Source organism: Acipenser ruthenus, chromosome 44 (assembly GCF_902713425.1).
Source record: "Acipenser ruthenus chromosome 44, fAciRut3.2 maternal haplotype, whole genome shotgun sequence".
Classification (NCBI taxonomy): domain Eukaryota; kingdom Metazoa; phylum Chordata; class Actinopteri; order Acipenseriformes; family Acipenseridae; genus Acipenser; species Acipenser ruthenus.
In genome coordinates this window covers 7,633,235-7,657,357 of record NC_081232.1, presented here as the reverse complement: position 1 = coordinate 7,657,357, position 24,123 = coordinate 7,633,235, and the positions used below count along the sequence as shown (strand labels likewise).

Sequence of the window (24,123 nt, the reverse complement as noted above, 5' to 3'; positions counted from 1 at the left end):
ATTTTTGTGCGCTTCGCGGCATCTGCCTCGAGAGACCGTTGCCGTTTGTCTCTAATCTTTTCTGCCCCACCTTTTCTTTTTCTCTCCATTTTCACTCATCCACTATCAATACAAGAGGTTCAAACGAAAGACGAAATCTGGCTGACCAATCCCTTTCTAAGAAAATCCGGGCAAGTCCAATCAGGGAGTGGCCACTCCTTGCCCCCCCTTAGATATTGCGATATTGGATCTACCCAAGAGATGACTGGTGTGGTGATGTATGCGCGCGAGAGAGCGAGTTAATAACAGCGTAATTCTCAGCATGTAATGGGAAAAAATAATAATTATAAATCAAACAGAGACCAGCGGCCCACGCAGGTCCAAACACACCGGCCCACCGGGGATTCTCCTGCACTTCCCGATGGCCAGTCTGCGCCTGTTATTTAGGGTGCTGCTGTATTTAAAACACACAGAACAGTAGAAACAGAAACAAGAAACAAAACACAACCTGCTATAGTTATACACTGTATCACACAGCTATATGTAGCACAGAATACAGTGCTTTAATATGTAACAGAACCTTCACCCACAGTCAATCATGGACGCAATACAATACACTGATGAAACCTTGACTTGAAGTTTTATTTTAAATACCCACTACAAGGCTTCTTTAAAACCCGTGTTCTTTTCTCTCACCAGCACACATTCTTCCCCTATAGACTCTTCTTTTCATAACCTGAATACAAAATATCTAATAATAACGAAACTCCAATACCTTCCTGTATTCTGTCAGAGACAGACAGACAGCAGTTTGTAAATATTTTGTTCCCATCCTTTCCATAGACAACATTTCTTAATTGTAGTGATTTGGGTACAGATTAATTACCAGGGTACAGATTAATTATCATTGTATTTTTAAAATGTGTCTTTTCCTTATGTGTTTTTTCAACAGAAATTAAAAACACATTTTTACAATACTAATTATAATATTTCCATGTTTGAATTTAAAATGAAATAATAGCATCAGGCCGGGAAAAAAATCAGTACACATTTATGTATATATATTTTTAATAAAGTTGGTAAAATAATACATTGAAAAAAATGTAAAAGAAGATTAGCATCAATATAGCACAAGTCAGAACATTAATCTCAGCCAGCAATAATATCCAGGTGATATTCCAGCTTCAGTGTAAATATCATCTACATGGAAAAGCGAGCATTCATCCGTGTGGCTTTTCTATACAAACCAATACCACTCTTAAGCCAGCAAATCTAATATGAATATGCAAGCAGGATATCTGATTGAGGAAATACGAGTCTAAATATTTGAAATAAAATCGTGGTGTCAATGTGTTGTTAAAATATCTATGTCCTTCAATTAGAATCCACAGCACATAACTGTGTGTGTGTATATATATATATATATATATATATATATATATATATATATATATATATATATATATATAGTGTAGCAGGTTTCTTGTCAGGACTACACATTCTTCACTTTTGTATTGATTACCAAGGGTCCTTTATCATGTGACCCTGGGCTGAAAATGGGGTAGACCTGCCCAGGGAATGAGCCTTCTAAAGTATGGATGTGAAATCTGGTCTCTGCATTGTAAAATGACAGCCTCCCTCCCCCGTGATCCAGATACACCCCCCACATCTTGCACATCTTCTCCAGTTTTAAGATCTGATCCCCTGACTGGCTCACAGCTGTACAGATCTTCCCTTGAGCCAGCGTCACAAGCCAGTAGCCCTCCCCTGGTTTCTGAGGTATGCTCTTCTCATGAGGGTGTGTGGAGACCCCCAGGACCCAGTAGCCCTTCTCCCCCACCTCCACCTCCCAGTAGTGCCTCCCTGAGGTGAACCCCTCCCTGCCCAGCACACTGGGCCACTGATCTGCTGATCTCTCCCCTGTGAATTTCACTCGTGAGCCGTCTTCAGAGACTGTGAGGCTGGGGCTGGCTGTGTCGGGGTCTAGAGTCACATTGACTGGGGTAAAGGAATGAGAAGAGTGTGTTATTGAGAATCACAGGAAAAGCAGAGAATCTGATTATTGATGCTTTCTCTCTCTCACGATGATGAACAACAACACTTTCATTCTTTGATCATAACAACTGTATTTAGACAGATTTTAATGCTTGTAACTGGAAACAAACATTTAATATTATTTTTTTCTTCTATATATTAAATTAGAAATTGCAAGCGATGCTACATTTAATATTTTTTTAAACACATTTAAAACTAAATGTGTTCAATGAGAATTTTGAGAATATGATTTATTCAATGCAAACTTACCACAAGCTTCAATTAATTTTTTCCAATCTGAAATAAACGAATAGAAGAATGAATCAAGTGTAAGATAATGACTCTGTGGATTCTGATTACTGTAAGTGTATTAATGCAGATTAAAATGATATACCTCTGTCAACGGCATAGACACACATGTCTGTTTGAGAGAAGAGAATATATTTAAGGGTGGGAGGAAATTGCCACAATAAAATTATAATTAGTGTTCAAACAAACCCTTAATGGGACTCTTCTAATCTGCACACAACTTGGTACAGAGGGTTTGATCCCCCCCATTAAATAATTCACATCTAAACTAATCAATTAAACCTGACATCGATAGCAGCTGCTCTTTTCAATACACCCAATGAACCAGTTTTGAAAGATGATTTATTATTCATAATGAAAAAATAATAAAAAGAGAGAGAGTCCAGGAGTTTATTAATATTGAAGTGAACCAATGACACGTGTTGAATTCACTTATATGAGATAGAAAGATATAGATCCTCGATAGAAAAAACACAACACATATTCTTACTGGTATTCCTTCGAAGTTCTTTAAAATCTAGGAATGAAACACACAGAAACCATTTCATTAAGTGCAGAAGCATTCCCCCCATTTCAGTTTTCAATGTAATGAAACCACAACAGAGTTCTGAACTATTTAATATTCTCCCTACAATTGGTTTTCCGTGTTACTTTAATAAAATAATAACGTGTTTCTGATCAATTGCATTTGAAATTGTTCAGACTGCCTTTATATGATTTATAATGATCTTACCTGCTTCAACCTTCCCTTTCTCCTGTTTTAAAGACTCTAAAAGATAGAAAATGAAAAGTTGAGTTTGTATTTCCGCTCATGAACTCATGTGATGCAATACAATGGTTTAATTTAATAAAAAAGTACAATGAGATGAATGTATTAATCTTGCCATCATTCTTCTGAAGATTTTCCTTTTCTAAAAGACACAAACAAAGACAGCTTGGTTAGTTTTACTAGTTTAGAACAGTTGAGATTCATCATTAAGGGTGATATGACTAGATTTCATTGTATTAGTTACATTATTAATATACGTAGAAGACCATAAATGGTGAAAAAGCTCAATCGCATTGTCCAATGGATGATTTTGTCTTTGTTTCATTAGCGGTACAGCATTACCTCATTTCAGTTTTAAATGTAGTTCAATCACAACAGAGACGTGTGTTTGTAACTCTTTAATAATCTCCAAACAGACTGCAGAGCATTTAGAATTAGAACTGCTAGGGTTTCTGATGAAGGGAGATTGAAATGGAATTTCTTTCTGCAAATTATTTATGCACGTACCTTTTCCCAGTCTTTCATTCTTGCCTTTCAAACTGTCTAAAACAGAAAAGAGTGAAAAGTTGAGTTTGTATTTTAGCTCGTGAACTCATGTGATTCAATACAATAGTTTAATAAAAAATAATATTGAGATGAAAGTATTAATCTTGCCAAAATTCTTCTGAAGATCCTCCTTTTCTAAAAGACACAAACAAAGACAGCTTGGTTAGTTTTACTAGTTTAGAACAGTTGAGATTCATCATTAAGGGTTATATGACTAGATTTCATTGCATTGGTTACATTATTAATATATGTAAAGCCCAAATATAGGTTTTTCCAATGCATTATTTTGTTGTGATTTTATTAGCGATACAGCATTCCACCATTTTTGTTACACTTTCTTTCTGCAAATTATTAAACACTTACCTCTTATCAGTCTCTTGATCTCTCTTTTCACACGGGCTAAAACAGAAAACAAGGACAGGTTTGTGTTCTGGTGTTCACTCAATTTTTGCTTCTCATCAGTTTTTGCTTCTTTTTGTACTGCGCATGCTCGCCACTGTTTTTCCACTTACTTGCTTGAATATCAAAGCTTTTCAGACCATCAGGCGGGTTTTTGTGACGGAGTTTCAGTTTTCCGACTGTTTGTCAAGTTCCGAACAAACAAATGACCAGGAAGGATGAGAACAGTCTCAAAACCACAATTCTGACAGTATGAGGAATGTTATGCAAATGAAGCGGCTACCGAAATAACATGAAAAATAAATAAACAAACACATAAATAAATGAATAAATATAGAAATAAATAAATACAAACTATAATTTAATACAGTATATATTTTTTCCTCTGTCCTGATGTACTTTGCTTTATTATTGTGTTCTGTGAAATGTATCTCCTCTTGTTTCTCAGTGTCTCCTTAAACACGCTCCGCCTTTACACCTTTCAATCCCACCTGTCAGGTGACTGAAATCGTGAAATGACGTAAAAGCTGTCATTAACATAGAGGTTTCTCATTTAAATACTGATTAGTTGTTCCGCCGCCTTTATGTAAATAACACCCATTCCACCTGTCGGAAAACAGCAGAAGAGTTTTTCATTTTATGATGGAAACAGCGTTCGGGTTAAGAGTCGGGTTCAAACAGACGGAGTCAGCGAGTTTCGGACTGTCGGGAGACATGTTAGATATTCAGAGAAACTCTGACAAAACAGCTGCGAGTTTCATGAGATACGGAGAAACAAGAGAAGATACATTTAATAGAACACAATGATAAAATAAAGTACGTCAAGACAGAGATAAAACCAAATAAAGTTAGATAACTCCTATGTTAATGTAGCCAAACGTACACTGTATTAAATTATAGTTTTGGTTATGGATGATATTTTATGCCAAAATGAAAAATAAATAAATTAATGCATAAATAAATAAACAAATAAATACATGTTGAAATAAATAAATATACAGACATGTATGTATTTATTTATAGATCTGTTTATGTATTAATTTATGTATCTGTGTATTTATTTTTCATGTTAATTCGGTACATTATCCCTTTCGTCATCTAAACTCTCTAGCAGCGCATTGAGCTACTCATGGTGAGGACACAGTCATGACAGAATATAAATCATAAGAATATAGAAAGAATACAATACCTTTACAAAAAGCAAAACAGAGGATTACGAATAAACCCTTTTCAAAAGAGTCTCCTGTAACACAAGAAAGAGGAGAAATCCATAAATGAACAAACCTGTGAAAGCGCGCTGTGTGTGCTGGGTGAGAGAGGCTCTGGATGAAGGGATGCGAGTTAATACAGAATCACATTGCGCCTCTATGATGCAAGTCTATGGAGCTGGATATAGAAGCGGAGATAAAAGACACTTCCGTTCAAATGGACCGGAGATGCTAATTTTCAGGTTCCTCTGTGTGTGCGTGTGCGTGTGCGTGTGCGTGTGTGTGAGTGCGGTGCTGCGGTGTCTGGAGCGTTACGTTTCCTTCCCCCGCGACTCCGGAACAGGGCGAGCATTTCGTGGCCAAATCTTATCAAGTCTTGTCCACTGTTTCCTTTTTGTTTCCGCGATTTCTTTTGTGTTCTATGATTCTTCGGGTGACGATCGCATAATCAGCTCGTGGTTGTCTAATCTGCACTGTCACGCCACACACAGCCACAGGCTAGCTAAGAAGACACGAGTCTTTTTTTCTCTCTGGTAATTCGTGATCTGGTGTTTTTAATGTATTTACATTTTGTTTAAAGAAGTTAATTCGCGTGTTTGTAACTCTTTAATATTCTCCAAACAAACTAAAGAGCATTTAGAATTAGAACTGCTAGGGTTTCTGATAAATGGAAACTTTCTGTCTGCAGATTATTTATACACTTAACTTTTTCCAGTCTCTTGGTCTTTTTTTTAAACAAGCCAAAACAGAAAACAAGGACAGGTTTGTGTTCCGGTGTTCACTCAATCGTTGCTTCTCGTCAGTTTTTGCTTCTTTTTGTACTGCGCATGCTCGCCACTGTCCTTCCACTTGCTTGAATATCAAAGCTTTTCAGACCGTCGGGCGGGCTTTTGTGGCGGAGTTTCAGTTTTCTGACTGTTTGTCAAGTTCCGAGCAAACATAAGAAATGACCAGGAAGGATGAGAACAGTCTCAAAACCACGATTCTGACAGTATGAGGAATGTTATGCAAATGAAACAGCTACCGGAATAACATGAAAAATAAATAAACAAACACATAAATAAATGAACAAATTTATAAATAAATAAATACAAACTATAATTTAATAAAGTATATATATATATATATATATATATATATATATATATATATATATATATATATGTGTGTGTGTGTGTGTGTGTGTGTGTGTTTTCTATCTGTCCTGATGTACTTTGCTTTATTATTGTTTTCTGTGAAATGTATCTCCTCTTGTTTCTCAGAGTCTCCTTAAACACGCTCCGCCTTTACACCTTTCGATCCCACCTGTCAGGTGACTGAAATCGTGAAACGACGTAAAAGCTGTCATTAACATAGCGGTTTCTCATTTAAATACTGATTAGTTGTTCCGCCGCCTTTATGTAAATAACACCCATTCCGCCTGTCAGAAAATAGCAGAAGAGTTTTTCATTTTATGATCGAAACAGCGTTCGGGTTAAGAGTCGAGTTCAAACAGACGGAGTCAGTGAGTTTCGGACTGTCGGGAGACACGTTAGATATTCAGGGAAACTCTGACAAAACAGCTGCGAGTTTCATGAGATACGGAGAAACAAGAGAAGATACATTTAATAGAACACAATGATAAAATAAATTACGTCAAGACAGAGATAAAACCAAATAAAGTTAGAGAACTCCTATTTTAATGTAGAAAAACGTATACTGTATTAATTTATGGTTTTGAATGATATTTTATGCCAAAATGAAAAATAAATAAATTAATACATAAATAAATAAACAAATAAATACATGTCGAAATAAATAAATATACAGACATGTATGTATTTATTTATAGATCTGTTTATGTATTAATTTATGTATTCGTGTATTTATTTTTCATGTTAATTCGGTACATTATCCCTTTCATCCTCTAAACTCTCTAGCAGCGCATTGAGCTACTCATGGTGAGGACACAGTCATGACAGAATATAAATCTTAAGAATATAGAAAGAATACAATACCTATATCATAAGTAGAACAAACAAAAATCCACACGGCAGCAGCTACGGCAACGTAGAAACCCACTTCAGAAGAGGCTTCTGTAAACACAAGAAAGAGGAGAAATCCATAAATGAACAAACCTGTGAAAGCGCGCTGTGTGTGCTGGGTGAGAGAGGCTCTGGATGAAGGGCTGCGAGTTAATACAGAATCACATTGCGCCTCTATGATGCAAGTCTATGGAAGCTGGATATTGAAGCGGAGATAAAAGACACTTCCGTTCAAATGGACCGGAGAAGCTAATTTTCAGGTTCCTCTGTGTGTGTGTGTGTGTGTGTGTATGTGTGTGTGTGTGTGTGCGTGAGTGCGTGTGTGTGTGTGTGTGTGTGTGTGCGTGTGTGTGTGCGTGTGCGCGGTGCTGCGGTGTCTGGAGCGAGCATTTCGTGGCCAAATCATATCAAGTATTGTCCACTGTTTCTTTTTTGTTTCCGCGATTTATTTTGTGTTCTATGATTCTTCGGGTGATGATCACAACACCATGTAACAATTTTTTTTGTTGTTTTGGTTCCTGGGTAGTAAATGTTATTTCCTAATTGCTTATGCCTCAAAAGTATAGAAAATGGCTATTATTCCCCACAAACTTTGCTTTTGTGACCAGGACAGTGATATTTTGAAATTTACCTATTTTCCAGAACATTCCAGATAGATTCAGTGCTGAGTAAACTTGGAGTAACTTCTAGAACTTTCTAGAACTTTCCAGTAATATAAATAGTAGTATAAATACAGGGGCCTTAAGCCCACCAGTTCAGTTTAGTTCCAGCTGCCTATGTGGATACATATCTGCATTTTTCTGAGATGGCATCAAGAGGCTGCAAGCATCCTGCAGACACATTTTGCTATGTCTGCGGACAATTTATCAAGACAAGAGCGAAAAAGTACTCCGTGGAAGCATCTGCTAAGATGTGTGAGGCCTACAAGGCATATTTCGGCATGCCTGTCGGGGATCAAGACAAACCCTGGGCACCTCATTTCACCTACAAGCACTACAAAAAAACTCAGGAAGGTAAGATGGACAATTGTTGCTCGGAATTTTGTGTTATAAAATTTGTTAATTTTTAAAATTGTAAAAGTTTTTAATTTTAAAATGTTTTACAATTTTCAATGTTATTGAAAAAATATATCATATATGAAAAATGTTGCGAGAATCTCTTACACATTAGTCATGGGTGAAATAAATGTATTTTTGCAGGATGGTACAGAGGGGAAAAGAGAGCAAAGAAGTTCGCTACAGGCTAGCTAAAGAGACACAAGTCTTTTTTTCTTTCGGTAATTTGTGTTCTGATGTTTTTAATGTATTTACATTTTGTTTAAAGAAGTTAATTCGTGTGTTTGTAACTCTTTAATATTCTCCAAACAAACTGCAGAGCATTTAGAATTAGAAATGCTAGGGTTTCTGATAAAGGGAGATTGAAATGGAAACTTTCTTTCTGCAGATTATTTATACACTTACCTTTTCCCAGTCTCTCATTCTTGCTTTTTAAAATTTCTACAACAGAATAGAGTGAAAAGTTTAGTTTGTGTTCTGGCTTATAATTTAAGTAATTTAATAAAAATAATATTATTATGATGAATGTATTAATCTTGCCATAATTCTTCTGAAGAGCCTCCTTTTCTAAAAGACACAAACAAAGACAGCTTGGTTAGTTTTACAAATTTGGAAAAGTTATTTGATAATTTAGCAGACGCCTTTATCCAAGGCGACTTATAGAGACTAGGGTGTGTGAACTATGCATCAGCTGCAGAGTCACTTGCAACTACGTCTCACCCAAAAGATGGAGCACAAGGAGGTTAAGTGACTTGCTCAGGGTCACACAATGAGTCAGTGGCTGAGATGGGATTTGAACCCGGGACCTCCTGGTTACAAGCCCTTTTCTTTAACCACTGAACCACACAGCCTCCTTGAAGTTGAGATTCAAACATAGGCGTTGCCCAATGCATTCTTTTTTTGTAATTTAATTAGCGATACAGCATTCCATCATTTTTGTTAAATTTTCTTTCTGCAGATTATCTATACACTTACCTTTTCCCAGTCTCTCGTTCTCTCTTTTTAAAATGCCTAAAACAGAAAACAATGAAAGTTTAGTTTGTATTTTAGCTCATGAACTCATGTAATTCAATAAAATATTTTAAAAAATAATATTTGACATATATAACATATATAATCTTGACAATTCTTCTGAAGACCCTCCTTTTCTAAAATACACAAACAAAGACAGCTATGTTAGTTTTACTAGTTTGGAACAGTTGAGATTCATCATGAAGAGTGATGTGACTAGATTTCACTGCATTAGTTACATTATTAATATACTTAGAAGACCAAATATGGTCCCAATGCTCAAACACGTTGTCCAACAGATGATTTTGCCTTGATTTCATTTGCGGTATAGCATTCCCTCATTTCAGTTTTAAATGTATTTCAATCACAACAGAGACGTGTGTTTGCAACTATTTAATATTCTCCAAACAAACTGTAGAGCATTTAGAATTAGAACTGCTAGGGTTTCTGATAAAGGGAGATTGAAATGGAAACTTTCCTTCTACAGATTATTTAAACACTTGCCTCTTCATCTCTCTTTTTAAACTAGCCAAAACAGAAAACAAGGACAGGTTTGTGTTCCGGTGTTCACTCATTTTTTGCTTCTCATCAGTTTTTGCTTCTTTTTGTACTGCGCATGCTCGCCACTGTCTTTCCACTTACTTGCTTGAATATCAAAGCTTTTCAGACCGTCGCGCGGGCTTTTGTGGCTGGAGTTTCAGTTTTCCGACTGTTTGTCAAGTTCCGAGCAAACATAAGAAATGGCCAGGAAGGATGAGAACAGTCACAAAACCACGATTCTGACAATATGAGGAATGTTATGCAAATGAAGCGGGGACAGAAATAACATGAAAAATAAATAAACGAACACATAAATAAATGAACAAATATAGAAATAAATAAATAGAAACTATAATTTAATACAGTATATTTTTTTTCTCTGTCCTGATGTACTTTGTTTTATTATTGTGTTCTGTGAAATGTATCTCCTCTTCTTTCTCAGTGTCTCCTTAAACACGCTCCGCCTTTACACCTTTCGATCCCACCTGTCAGGTGACTGAAATCGTGAAATGACGTAAAAGCTGTCATTAACATAGAGGTTTCTTATTTAAATACTGATTAGTTGTTCCGCCGCCTTTATGTAAATAACACCCATTCCACCTGTCGGAAAACAGCAGAAGAGTTTTTCATTTTATCATGGAAACAGCGTTCGGGTTAAGAGTCGGGTTCAAACAGACGGAGCCAGCGAGTTTCGGACTGTCGGGAGAGACGTTAGATATTCAGAGCCACTCTGATAAAACAGCTGCGAGTTTCATAATATACAGAGAAACAAGAGAAGATACATTTAATAGAACACAATGATAAAATAAAGTACGTCAAGACAGAGAGAAAACAAAATAAAGTTAGGTAACTCTTATTTTAATGTAGCCAAACTCTATTAAATTATAGTTTTGGTTATGGATGATATTTTATGCCAAAATGAAAAATAAATAAATTAATGCATAAATAAATAAACAAATAAATACATGTCGAAATAAATAAATATACAGACATGTATGTATTTATTTATAGATCTCTTTATGTATTAATTTATGTATTCGTGTATTTATTTTTCATGTTAATTCGGTACATTATCCCTTTCCTCCTCTAAACTCTCTAGCAGCGCATTGAGCTACTCATGGTGAGGACACAGTCATGACAGACTATAAATCATAAGAATATAGAAAGAATACATTACCTGTATAACAAGCAAAATAGAGGATTACTACCAGTAAAATCCCCACAGCAGCAGCTAACGCAAAGTATAAACCCGCTTCAAAACAGTCTTCTATAAACACAAGAAAGAGGAGAAATCCATAAATGAACAAACCTGTGAAGCGCGCTGTGTGTGCTGGGTGAGAGAGGCTCTGGATGAAGGGCTGCGAGTTAATACAGAATCACATTGCGCCTCTATGATGCAAGTCTATGGAAGCTGGATATTGAAGCGGAGATAAAAGACACTTCCGTTCAAATGGACCGGAGAAGCTAATTTTCAGGTTCCTCTGTGTGTGCGTGCGTGCGTGTGTGTGTGTGTGTGCGTGTGTGTGCGTGCGTGCGTGCGTGCGTGTGTGTGCGTGTGCGTGTGCGTGTGCGTGTGCGTGCGTGCGGTGCTGCGGTGTCTGGAGCAAGCATTTCGTGGCCAAATCATATCAAGTCTTGTCCACTGTTTCCTTTTTGTTTCCGCGATTTCTTTTGTGTTCTATGATTCTTCGGGTGACGATCGCATGATCAGCTCGTGGTTGTCTAATCTGCACTGTCACGCCACACACAGCTGCAGGCTAGCTAAAGAGACACGAGACTTTTTTTCTCTCTGGTATTTCGTGTTCTGGTGTTTTTAATGTATTTACATTTTGTTTAAAGAAGTTAATTCGTGTGTTTGTAACTCTTTAATATTCTCCAAACAAACTGCAGAGCATTTTGTTAAACTTTCTTTCTTCAAATGATTGATTTATACACTTACCTTTACCCAGTCTCTCGTTCTCTCCACTTACAATGCCTAAAACTGAAAACAATGAAAATTTTAGTTTGTATTTTAGCTCATGAACTCATGTAATTCGATACAATATTTAAGAAAAAGAATATTGAGATGAATGTATTAATCTTGCCATTTTGCTTCTGAAGATCCTCCTTTTCTAAAAGACACAAACAAAGACAGCTTGGTTAGTTTTACTAGTTTAGAACAGTTGAGATTCATCATTAAGGGTGATATGACTAGATTTCATTGCATTGGTTACATTATTAATATACTTAGAAAGCCAAATATGGGAGTTGCCCAGTGCATTACTTTGTCATAATTTCATTAGCGATACAGCATTCCATCATTTCTGTTACACTTTCTTTCTGCAAATTAATTACACTTACCTCTTGTCAGTCTCTCGTTCTCTATTTTCAAAAGGGCTAAAACAGAAAACAAGGACAGGTTTGTGTTCTGGAGTTCACTCAATTTTTGATAATCGTCAGTTTTAGCTTCTTTTTGTACTGCGCATGCTCGCCACTGTCTTTCCACTTAATTGCTTGAATATCAAAGCTTTTCAGATCGTCCGGCGGGTTTTTGTGGCGGAGTTTCAGTTTTCCGACTGTTTGTCAAGTTCCGAGCAAACATAAGAAATGGCCAGGAAGGATGAGAACAGTTTCAAAACCACGATTCTGACAATATGAGGAATGTTATGCAAATGAAGCGGGGACCGAAATAACATGAAAAATAAATAAACGAACACATAAATAAATGAACAAATATAGAAATAAATAAATACAAACTATAATTTAATACAGTATATATTTTTTCTCTGTCCTGATGTACTTTGCTTTATTATTGTTTTCTGTGAAATGTATCTCCTCTTGTTTCTCAGAGTCTCCTTAAACACGCTCCGCCTTTACACCTTTCGATCCCACCTGTCAGGTGACTGAAATCGTGACATGACGTAAAAGCTGACATTAACATAGAGGTTTCTCATTTAAATACTGATTAGTTGTTCCGCCGCCTTTCTGTAAATAACACCCATTCCGCCTGTCAGAAAATAGCAGAAAAGTTTTTCATTTTATGATGGAAACAGCGTTCGGGTTAAGAGTCGGGTTCAAACAGACGGAGCCAGCGAGTTTCGGACTGTCGGGAGACACGTCAGATATTCAGGGAAACTCTGACAAAACAGCCGCGAGTTTCATGAGCTACGAAGAAACAAGAGAAGATACATTTAAGAGAACACAATGATAAAATAAAGTACATCAGGACAGAGAGAAAACAAAATAAAAGCTAGAAAAGTCCTATTTTAATGTAGCCAAACCTACACTGTATTAAATTATAGTTTTGGTTATGGATGATATTTTATGCCAAAATGAAAAATAAATAAATGAATGCATAAATAAATGAACAAATACATGTCAAAATAAATAAATATACAGACATGTATGTATTTATTTCTAGATTTGTTTATGTATTAATTTATGTATTCGTGTATTTATTTTTCATGTTAATTCGGTACATTATCCCTTTCCTCTTCTAAACTCTCTAGCAGCGCATTGAGCTACTCATGGTGAGGACACAGTCATGACAGAATATAAATCATAAGAATATAGAAAGAATACATTACCTATATAATAAACACAACAAAGGATTAATTCCACTGAAATCCCCATAACTACCACAACGCAGAAACCCACTTCAGAAGAGTCTTCTATAAACACAAGAAAGAGGAGAAATCCATAAATGAACAAACCTGTGAAAGCGCGCTGTGTGTGCTGAGTGAGAGAGGCTCACATTGCGCCTCTATGATGCAAGTCTATGGAAGCTGGATATAGAAGCGGAGATAAAAGACACTTCCGTTCAAATGGACCGGAGATGCTAATTTTCAGGTTCCTGTGTGTGTGTGTGTGTGTGTGTGTGTGTGTGTGTGTGTGTGTGTGTGTGTGTGTGTGTGTGTGTGTGTGTGTGTGTGTGTGTGCGTGTGCGTGTGCGTGCGCGTGCGTGCGGTGCTGCGGTGTCTGGAGCGAGCATTTCGTGGCCAAATCATATCAAGTTTTGACCACTGTTTCCTTTTTGTTTCCGCGATTTCTTTTGTGTTCTATGATTCTTCGGGTGATGATCACAACACCATGTAACAATATTTTTTTTTTTTTTTTGGTTCCTGGGTAGTAAGTTTTATTTCCTAATTGCTTATGCCGCAAAAGTATAGAAAATGGCTATTATTCCCCACAAACTTTGCTTTTGTGACCAGGACAGTGATATTTTGAAATTTACCTATTTTCCAGAACATTCCAGATAGATTCAGTGCTGAGTAAACTTGGAGTAACTGCTAGAACTTTCCAGTAATATAAATAGTAGTATAAATACAGGGGCCTTAAGCCCACCAGTTCAGTTTAGTTCCAGCTGCCTAAGTGGATACATATCTGCATTTTTCTGAGATGGCATCAAGAGGCTGCAAGCATCCGGCAGACGCATTTTGCTATGTCTGCGGACAATTTATCAAGACAAGAGCGAAAAAGTACTCCGTGGAAGCATCTGCTAAGATGTGTGAGGCCTACAAGGCATATTTCGGCATGCCTGTCGGGGATCAAGACAAACCCTGGGCACCTCATTTCACCTGCAAGCACTACAAAAAAACTCAGGAAGGTAAGATGGACAATTGTTGCTCGGAATTTTGTGTTATAAAATTTGTTAATTTTTAAAATTGTAAAAGTTTTTAATTTTAAAATGTTTTACAATTTTCAATGTTATTGAAAAAATATATCATATATGAAAAATGTTGCGAGAATCTCTTACACATTAGTCATGGGTGAAATAAATGTATTTTTGCAGGATGGTACAGAGGGGAAAAGAGAGCAAAGAAGTTCGCTACAGGCTAGCTAAAGAGACACGAGTCTTTTTTTTCTTTCGGTAATTCGTGTTCTGATGTTTTTAATGTATTTACATTTTGTTTAAAGAAGTTAATTCGTGTGTTTGTAACTCTTTAATATTCTCCAAACACACTGCAGAGCATTTAGAATTAGAACTGCTAGGGTTTCTGATAAAGGGAGATTGAAATGGAAACTTTCTTTCTGCAGATTATTTATACACTTACCTTTTCCCAGTCTCTCATTCTTGCTTTTTAAAATTTCTACAACAGAATAGAGTGAAAAGTTTAGTTTGTGTTCTGGCTTATAATTTAAGTAATTTAATAAAAATAATATTATTATGATGAATGTATTAATCTTGCCATAATTCTTCTGAAGAGCATCCTTTTCTAAAAGACACAAACAAAGACAGCTTGGTTAGTTTTACAAATTTGGAACAGTTATTTGTTTATTTAGCAGACGCCTTTATCCAAGGCGACTTACAGAGACTAGGGTGTGTGAACTATGCATCAGCTGCAGAGTCACTTACAACTACGTCTCACCCAAAAGATGGAGCACAAGGAGGTTAAGTGACTTGCTCAGGGTCACACAATGAGTCAGTGGCTGAGGTGGGATTTGAACCGGGGACCTCCTGGTTACAAGCCCTTTTCTTTAACCACTGGACCACACAGCCTCCTTGAAGTTGAGATTCAAACATAGGCGTTGCCCAATGCATTCTTTTGTTGTAATTTAATTAGCGATACAGCATTCCATCATTTTTGTTAAACTTTCTTTCTTCAAATGATTTATTTATACACTTACCTTTTCCCAGTGTCTCTTTCTCTCTTTTTAAACTGCCTAAAACTGAAAACAATGAAAAGTTTAGTTTGTATTTTAGCTCATGAACTCATGTAATTCAATACAATATTTTAAAAAATAATATTTGACATATATAACATATATAATCTCGACAATTCTTCTGAAGACCCTCCTTTTCTAAAATACACAAACAAAGACAGCTATGTTAGTTTTACTAGTTTGGAACAGTTGAGATTCATCATTAACGGTGATATGACTAGATTTCATTGCATTAGTTACATTATTAATATACTTAGAAGACCAAACATAGGCGTTGCCCAATGCATTCTTTTTTTGTAATTTAATTAGTGATACAGCATTCCATCATTTTTGTTAAATTTTCTTTCTGCAGATTATTTATACACTTACCTTTTCCCAGTCTCTCGTTCTCTCTTTTTAAAATGCCTAAAACAGAAAACAATGAAAAGTTTAGTTTGTATTTTAGCTCATGAACTCATGTAATTCAATAAAATATTTTAAAAAATAATATTTGACATTAATATATATATATATATATATATATATATATATATATATATATATATATATATATATATATATATTAATTAAACATATATAATCTTGACAATTCTTCTGAAGACCCTCCTTTTCTAAAGTACACAAACAAAGACAGCTATGTTAGTTTTGTTAGTTTGGAACAGTTGAGATTCATCATGAAGAGTGATGTGACTAGATTTCACTGCATTAGTTACATTATTAATATACTTATAAGACCAAAAATGGTCCCAATGCTCAAACACGTTGTCCAATGGACGATATTGCCTCCATTTCATTTGCGGTACAGCATTCCCTCATTTCAGTTTTAAATGTAGTTCAATCACAACAGGGACGTGTGTTTGTAACTCTTTAATATTCTCCAAACAAACTGCAGAGCATTTAGAATTAGAACTGCTAGGGTTTCTGATAAAGGGAGATTGAAATGGAAACTTTCCTTCTACAGATTATTTAAACACTTACCTCTTCATCTCTCTTTTTAAACGAGCCAAAACAGAAAACAAGGACAGGTTTGTGTTCCGGTGTTCACTCATTTTTTGATTCTCGTCAGTTTTTGCTTCTTTTTGTACTGCGCATGCTCGCCACTGTCTTTCCACTTACTCGCTTGAATATCAAAGCTTTTCAGATCGTCGGGCGGGCTTTTGTGGCGGAGTTTCAGTTTTCCGACTGTTTGTCAAGTTCCGAGCAAACATAAGAAATGGCCAGGAAGGATGAGAACAGTCTCAAAACCACGATTCTGACAGTATGAGGAATGTTATGCAAATGAAGCGGCTACCGAAATAACATGAAAAATAAATAAACGAACACATAAATAAATGAACAAATATAGAAATAAATAAATACAAACTATAATTTAATACAGTATATATTTTTTTCTCTGTCCTGATGTACTTTGCTTTATTATTGTGTTCTGTGAAATGTATCTTCTCTTGTTTCTCAGTGTCTCCTTAAACACGCTCCGCCTTTACACCTTTCGATCCCACCTGTCAGGTGACTGAAATCGTGAAATGACGTAAAAGCTGTCATTAACATAGAGGTTTCTCATTTAAATACTGATTAGTTGTTCCGCCGCCTTTATGTAAATAACACCCATTCCTCCTGTCGGAAAACAGCAGAAGAGTTTTTCATTTTATGATGGAAACAGCGTTCGGGTTAAGAGTCGGGTTCAAACAGACGGAGCTAGTGAGTTTCGGACTGTCGGGAGACACGTTAGATATTCAGGGAAACTCTGACAAAACAGCCGCGAGTTTCATGATATACAGAGAAACAAGAGAAGATACATTTAATATAACACAATAAAATAAAGTACGTCAAGACAGAGAGAAAACCAAATAAAGTTAGGTAACTCTCATTTTAATGTAGCCAAACGTACACTGTATTAAATTATAGTTTTGGTTATGGATGATATTTTATGCCAAAATGAAAAATAAATAAATTAATGCATAAATAAATAAACAAATAAATACATGTCGAAATAAATAAATATACAGACATGTATGTATTTATTTATAGATTTGTTTATGTATTAATTGATGTATTCGTGTATTTATTTTTCATGTTAATTCGCTACATTATCCCTTTCCTCCTCTAAACTCTCTAGCAGCGCATTGAGCTACTCATGGTGAGGACCCAGTCATGACAGAATATAAATCATAAGAATATAGAAAGAATACATTACCTGTATAACAAGTAAAATAGAGGATTACTGCCACTAAAATCCCCACAGCAGCAGCTAACGCAACGTATAAACCCGCTTCAAAAGAGTCTTCTGTAAACACAAGAAAGAGGAGAAATCCATAAATGAACAAACCTGTGAAGCGCGCTGTGTGTGCTGGGTGAGAGAGGCTCTGGATGAAGGGCTGCGAGTTAATACAGAATCACATTGCGCCTCTATGATGCAAGTCTATGGAAGCTGGATATAGAAGCGGAGATAAAAGCCACTTCCGTTCAAATGGACCGGAGAAGCTAATTTTCAGGTTCCTCTGTGTGTGTGTGTGTGTGTGTGAGAGAGTGTGTGTGTGTGTGTGTGTGTGTGTGTGTGTGTGTGTGTGTGTGCGTGTGCGCGCGTGCCTGCGTGCGGTGCTGCGTGGTCTGCAGCGAGCATTTCATGGCCAAATCATATCAAGTCTTGACCACTGTTTCCTTTTTGTTTCCGTGATTTCTTTTGTGTTCTATGATTCTTCGGGTGACGATCGCATGATCAGCTCGTGGTTGTCTAATCTGCACTGTCACGCCACACACAGCTACAGGTTAGCTAAAGAGACACGAGTCTTTTTTTTCTCTGTGGTAATTCGTGTTCTGGTGTTTTTAATGTATTTACATTTTGTTTAAAGAAGTTAATTCGTGTGTTTGTAACTCTTTAATATTCTCCAAACAAACTGCAGAGCATTTTGTTAAACTTTCTTTCTTCAAATGATTGATTTATAAGCTTACCTTTTCTCAGTCTCTCGTAAGCTCCACTTACAATGCCTAAAACTGAAAACAATGAAAAGTTTAGTTTGTATTTTAGCTCATGAACTCATGTAATTCGATACAATATTTAAGAAAAAGAATATTGAGATGAATGTATTCATCTTGCCATTTTGCTTCTGAAGATCCTCGTTTTCTAAAAGACACAAACTAGTTTAGAACAGTTGAGATTTATCATGAAGAGTGATATGACTAGATTTCATTGCATTAGTTACATTATTAATATACTTAGAAGACCAAAAATGGTCCCAATGCTCAAACGCGTTGTCCAATGCTTGATTTTGCCTTCATTTCATTAGCGGTACAGCATTCCCTCATTTCATTTTTAAATGTAGTTCAATCACAAGAGAGACGTGTGTTTGTAACTCTTTAATATTCTCCAAACAAACTGCAGAGCATTTAGAATTAGAACTGCTAGGGTTTCTGATAAAGGGAGATTGAAATGGATTTTCTTTCTGAACGCATTGGAGAAGATGCCAGCCCAGATACCAGCAGTGCCATCAACAATGAGGATCCACCAGGTGATTACTCTTGCTCCAAGAGAGCTGGTATATCGTGATGTCAGCTGCATGTGGTCAACACAGAAGCAACTCGACTGCAAGTGCGTCAACACAAAGCATTTCAGTTTCAGCAGGAAGGTTCCAACTGCTGCGCCACAGACAGCCAGTGAAGGAAAGCCACAACCAGTGAAGGAAATCCAGTGGGGAAGTCCAGGGCTGCTTGGGCAGTGGTGTATGCTCAGATACGATGAAGACCTATATCCAGGCATCATCCTTAACACAGATGAAATGCATGTCCAAGTAAAGTGTATGCATCGCGTTGGATCAAACAGATTCTTCTGGCCTGTTCATGATGACATCCTCTGGTACCTGTTTGATGATGTCCTTGAAATCATTCCACCCCCACAGCCTGTGACATCATGCCACGTAGAGATCTTGAAAGAGGCGTGGGACAGACTTTCGGGATGACGCCATGAAGCAAGCCACACACACACCAAAAGTATGTACCTACCTGTGAGACCAGCACCATAGTGCTCCTGAGTGTCTCCATGTCCATGTGCAGACAATGTTTTTATGATTCTGATGACCTGTTCTAACTTGTTGACCTGTTATTAATGACTGCTATGTTTTTGTTTGTTTTTTTTTTTTTTTACTGCAGTTGGGTTAATAAAACTCAGTTTAATTCAAATTGATCTTTCTATTGTCCTCATTACATGGTTATATATATAAGAAATACAATGTTTATAGAACATCTTTGAGTGAATTTGAGAGTAAACAAAACCAATTTATATGGAAGCCCTATTTGTCTCTTCAACCCCGTTACCCTAGTCTCAACCCGGTTACATGACAATTTTGTGATAAAATGTTGGAAGGGTTATGGAATATGAATTCAATGTTTGTTGATTTTAGTTCAAATTCTGAAGTGAAACCATACTTTTGATAAAAAATGATGAGGCCGCTGACACACAAAGTGTCAATTTGAGGCATTAGTATAGCAAAAGTGTGAGATTTTATATGAATTTTATATTTGCAATTATTGAATTCATTTGAGGGACATATGATTAATAAGAAAATGTTGATTTTATTACAAGAATCTTTTAAAATCATATTCAGACAACTTCCATAGTGTCCGTAACGGGGTTGAAGACAAATGGTGTCCATATCACAAGAAAATGGCTGATAATAATAGGGCTTTGATGCCTGAGATGGGAAAATATGTTTTCTTGGAGGTTAAACATGTCCTTCATGTCGTGGGGAGTTCAGAATAATTATTTATTTTGGTAAAAAAATAAAATGTCAAAGTCCAAAACGTACCGCTTTGGTGGAATGACCCAATAATAATAATAATAATAATAATAATAATAATAATAATAATAATAATAATAATAATAATAATAATTACCTAAACTGTGTTGTGTCGCCATAGACTTTCACTTTATATAGGGTGGCAGGTTGCACAGAAACCGGACCTGGTTAGTGACAAAAAATAAATAAATCTCTGTATATTTCAGAACACCAATAATATATTCAACATGCATCTCATTGGCGGTTTAGAAATGAGTATTTCAGTTCAACTATCACAAACTGTCCCCTCTCTCTCTCTCTCTCGTTCTTCTCGTTGCCTCAGCCTCCAGTGAAAGGTTTTGTTCTTTTCGGGAGTGTCTCAAAACGTCAGTTTTCTTATTGTTTTTAGCTAGGCGAACAAAAAGAGGAATTTCTGTGGGACCGGAAAATTATACATGTACTATCTTTGTGGGGATATTTTCTCAAATGTTGTCCCCACATTGATATTAATACATAGACTTTATGAAGAACAATTAGTTCATTCTATATAGAGGGGGATGCAACGCGTTTGGCCGGAGCTGTATATTGTATTCTCGGAGGATTTATGAACCCTAAACATATGGATAGAGAGCTCTTATTATTCATCCAAATATTAGCATATAACTTCTCGTTCATTATAGTGACACTCTCCGCTCGCTCCTCCCTCTCAACTCATGTAATGCATCGTCTATAATACATCTTTGTTAATCTATTAACACAACACTGTGATGATGGTGCTGTTGCCAGCGTGTGAATTACATGGGGTGTATCATTATACACAGAGTATAGGACAGATAGATAACGTGAGGATGTGAGGTTCTGATTCATAGTGGTTGTTTTATAATGAAGCGTTTGCATCCTCCCCACTGCTCTGCTCAACATCCCCTCGGCTACTAGCGGGGGAAGGGAGCGGTGAAAGAGAACACGAAAGTGAAAGTATTGCCGAATCTACAAAACAACAAAACCCGAGCCTACAGTCACACGAACAAGGTTATATTCTGCGATACTTCGTCGTGCTGTAGTGCGGGCTTCATTTAACACTATATACAGTGTGCAAATACACGTGCCAGGGCAAAAATATTTCCTTCACCCTATATATAGAATTAACTAACTTTGCTTCAGAAAATACTACTATTATGGCTTCCGGCAGACTTTTGCGATGTCGTTTTGTAGTTTCTTTACATGAGATGTTAAAAAAAGAGCTAAATGATGTCCATATAGTTGTTTTTTTTTTAAAATGGCCTCAGTCCTAAGATTCTAGTTGATTCAAAACCTATGTATAGTTGTAAGCTATTTTTAGCGCCGTGGTTCATAGACACATCCCTTCACATTGCTGACAATAAACACGTGCATTCTTAATGCACCTTGTTGTTATTTGGTCATATATATATATATATATATATATATATATATATATATATATATATATATATATATATATATATATATATATATGATGTTGTATCGGTAGGATTTTAACTGGCACTCAGTCGGCTGGTTTCACTGGCGTTTCCCCCATTTAAAAAGTGCAATAGCTGCACAAAACAAGTTCTTCCTATAAATACTCACTACCCTTTCTGTGCAGGTCGGTAACATGTGAGAGTTCCTGTTTGTTCAGCCCTGGTGTAAAATGGCAGCGCTAGTTTGAGATTTTCCTGTAATATTAGTAATATAGAAACTCCACAAACTGCCGCTCGATTTTTCTTCCACTCTCGTAAAAAGAACCGCCAGAAACAGCAGAAGACTCTCCATTGTATTATGGGGTTGGTTTTTACAGGGATATTAATAGTAGGCTATTGTTTATATATATTTATGTATTTAATGCACCATCATGTAATGAAAATAAACTACTAAATGATATTGCAAATAATAGTAGTACAGTAGTATTTCATGTTAGATTTAGAAAGATCACGTTTTTCACTTTGTCAGCTTTTCATTAAGCATATGGGAAAACTACAAAGCGGTGTGTAATTCAATATGTTAACATAACAATGATTGTGTATCCAGGCGCTGTCAAACACTTCCTTTCACACAATGATCTGAACTTTCGCATTTCATATTTTACACCAAAAAGCTGGAAAAAAGGCATAGCAATTTTATGTATTTTTTAAAAGCCTTTTAAAAACTTTAAAAGAACCCTAAAGTTTCACAATATATACCACAGTATGAATTATTCTATTAGTCGTCACTTTGGTGGCGGGCGAGTGTGACCAAATAATAACAAGGCGCATTCAGAATACACCATTTAAAAAAAACAACTAGATGAACATCATTTAGGTCTTTTATTTAACATCTCATGTAGTCAAAGAAACTACAAAACGACATCGCAAAAGTCTGCCAGAAGCCATAATAGTAGTATTTTCTGAAGCAAAGTTAGTTAATTCTACATATATAGGGTAATGGAAATATTTTTGCCTGGCAGGTTGGTTGGGCGTGTCCGAACACCATGAGTGCACATTCTGAATTAAAGGCAACAAAGAAAACGTATAACAGAAAAAAAGGCGACAAAATAGTTAAACAAACAACCAAACAGATAAATAAACAGAAACAATGCACACTTACCGTCCCTTGTGATTGATAAACTATCACGAACCGACAATAATGTGCTGTTAAAGTCTTCTTCTGAACACCCAATATTGTATGTATTTGCACAATATAGTGTTATATGAAGCCCGCACTACAGCATGACGACGGATCGCAGAATATAACCTTGTTCGTGTGACTGTAGGCTCGGGTTTTGTTGTTTTGTAGAATCTGGCAATACTTTCGCTTTCGTTTTCTCTTTCACCGCTCCCTTCCGCCGCCGGTAGCCGAGGGGATTTTGAGCAGAGCAGTGGGGAGGATGCAAACACTTCATTATAAAACAAGCCCTATGAATCAGAACCTCACATCCCGTTATCTATCTGTCCTGTACTCTGTGTATAATGATACACCCCATGCAATTCACACGCTGGCAACAGCACCATCAACACAGTGTTGCGTTAATAGACTAACAAAGATGTATAATAGACGATGCGTTACATGAGTTGAGAGGGAGGAGCGAGCGGAGAGTGTCACTATAATGAACGAGAAGTTATATGCTGATATTTGGATGAATAATAAGAGCTCTCGATCCATATGTTTAGGATTCATAAATCCTCCGAGAATACAATATACAGCTCCGGCCAAACGCGTTGCATTCCCCTCTATATAGAATGAACTAATTGTGCTTCATAAAGTCTATGTATTAATATCAATGACCTGGAAAACAAAATAAAACTCCTTTCCAAACTGGATTATAATCTCTGTCTGTTTCATTCACGCACTGCATCACTCCTGCACTTGTACCCAATCAACCACTTTGCCACACGATGTGAGAGATATTGGAAGTGTCTGTTTCTTCTCCTGTCTGGATTATAATCTCTGTCTGTTTCATTCACGCACTGCATCACTCCTGCACCTGTACCCAATCAACCACTTTGCCACACGATGTGAGAGATATTGGAAGTGTCTGTTTCTTCTCCTGTCTGGATTATAATCTCTGTCTGTTTCATTCACGCACTGCATCACTCCTGCACCTGTACCCAATCAACCACTTTGCCACACGATGTGAGAGATATTGGAAGTGTCTGTTTCTTCTCCTGTCTGGATTATAATCTCTGTCTGTTTCATTCACGCACTGCATCACTCCTGCACCTGTACCCAATCAACCACTTTGCCACACGATGTGAGATATTGGAAGTGTCTGTTTCTTCTCCTGTCTGGATTATAATCTCTGTCTGTTTCATTCATGCACTGCATCACTCCTGCACCTGTACC

The 24,123-nt window shown here is 36.5% G+C and overlaps 1 protein-coding gene across 4 annotated transcripts; it reads right to left on the bottom strand.

Moving 5' to 3' along the window:
- Nucleotides 1–1,029: 1,029 nt before the first annotated feature.
- On the bottom strand, nt 1,030–23,301 carry LOC117398782 (erythroid membrane-associated protein-like). Of its 4 annotated transcripts, none has more exons than XM_059012305.1 (27): nt 22,888–23,300; nt 20,405–20,471; nt 18,467–18,508; nt 17,712–17,801; nt 15,887–15,922; nt 15,482–15,523; nt 15,043–15,069; nt 14,908–14,943; nt 13,441–13,524; nt 12,215–12,250; nt 11,959–11,985; nt 11,814–11,855; nt 11,052–11,141; nt 9,299–9,334; nt 8,864–8,890; nt 8,729–8,764; nt 7,242–7,319; nt 5,226–5,279; nt 4,001–4,036; nt 3,746–3,772; nt 3,599–3,634; nt 3,207–3,233; nt 3,056–3,091; nt 2,813–2,839; nt 2,408–2,434; nt 2,284–2,310; nt 1,030–1,977 (listed from the first exon to the last, which is right to left on the bottom strand). In XM_059012305.1, the coding sequence occupies exons 2-27, from the start codon at nt 20,424–20,426 to the stop codon at nt 1,472–1,474; spliced, it is 1,554 nt and encodes a 517-aa protein (XP_058868288.1). In that variant the 5' UTR covers nt 20,427–20,471; nt 22,888–23,300; the 3' UTR covers nt 1,030–1,471. The 4 variants fall into 4 exon arrangements, with proteins under 4 accessions (XP_058868288.1, XP_058868289.1, XP_058868290.1 ...); XM_059012306.1 differs by having other exon boundaries at nt 11,814–11,849; XM_059012307.1 differs by lacking the exon at nt 5,226–5,279 and having other exon boundaries at nt 22,888–23,301.
- Nucleotides 23,302–24,123: the final 822 nt, after the last annotated feature.

What these genes read in the sequence shown, in the direction of transcription:
- LOC117398782 (XM_059012305.1), bottom strand. Translation starts at nt 20,426, where the DNA reads ATGGCGACACAACACAGTTTAG. An exon ending in GGCGACACAACACAGTTTAG is followed by an intron (nt 18,509 to 20,404) that starts GTAATTATTATT and finishes CATTGTTTTCAG; the next exon opens with TTTTAGGCATTGTAAGTGGA. An exon ending in GATCAAGAGACTGATAAGAG is followed by an intron (nt 3,773 to 4,000) that starts GTAAGTGTTTAA and finishes TGTGTCTTTTAG; the next exon opens with AAAAGGAGGATCTTCAGAAG.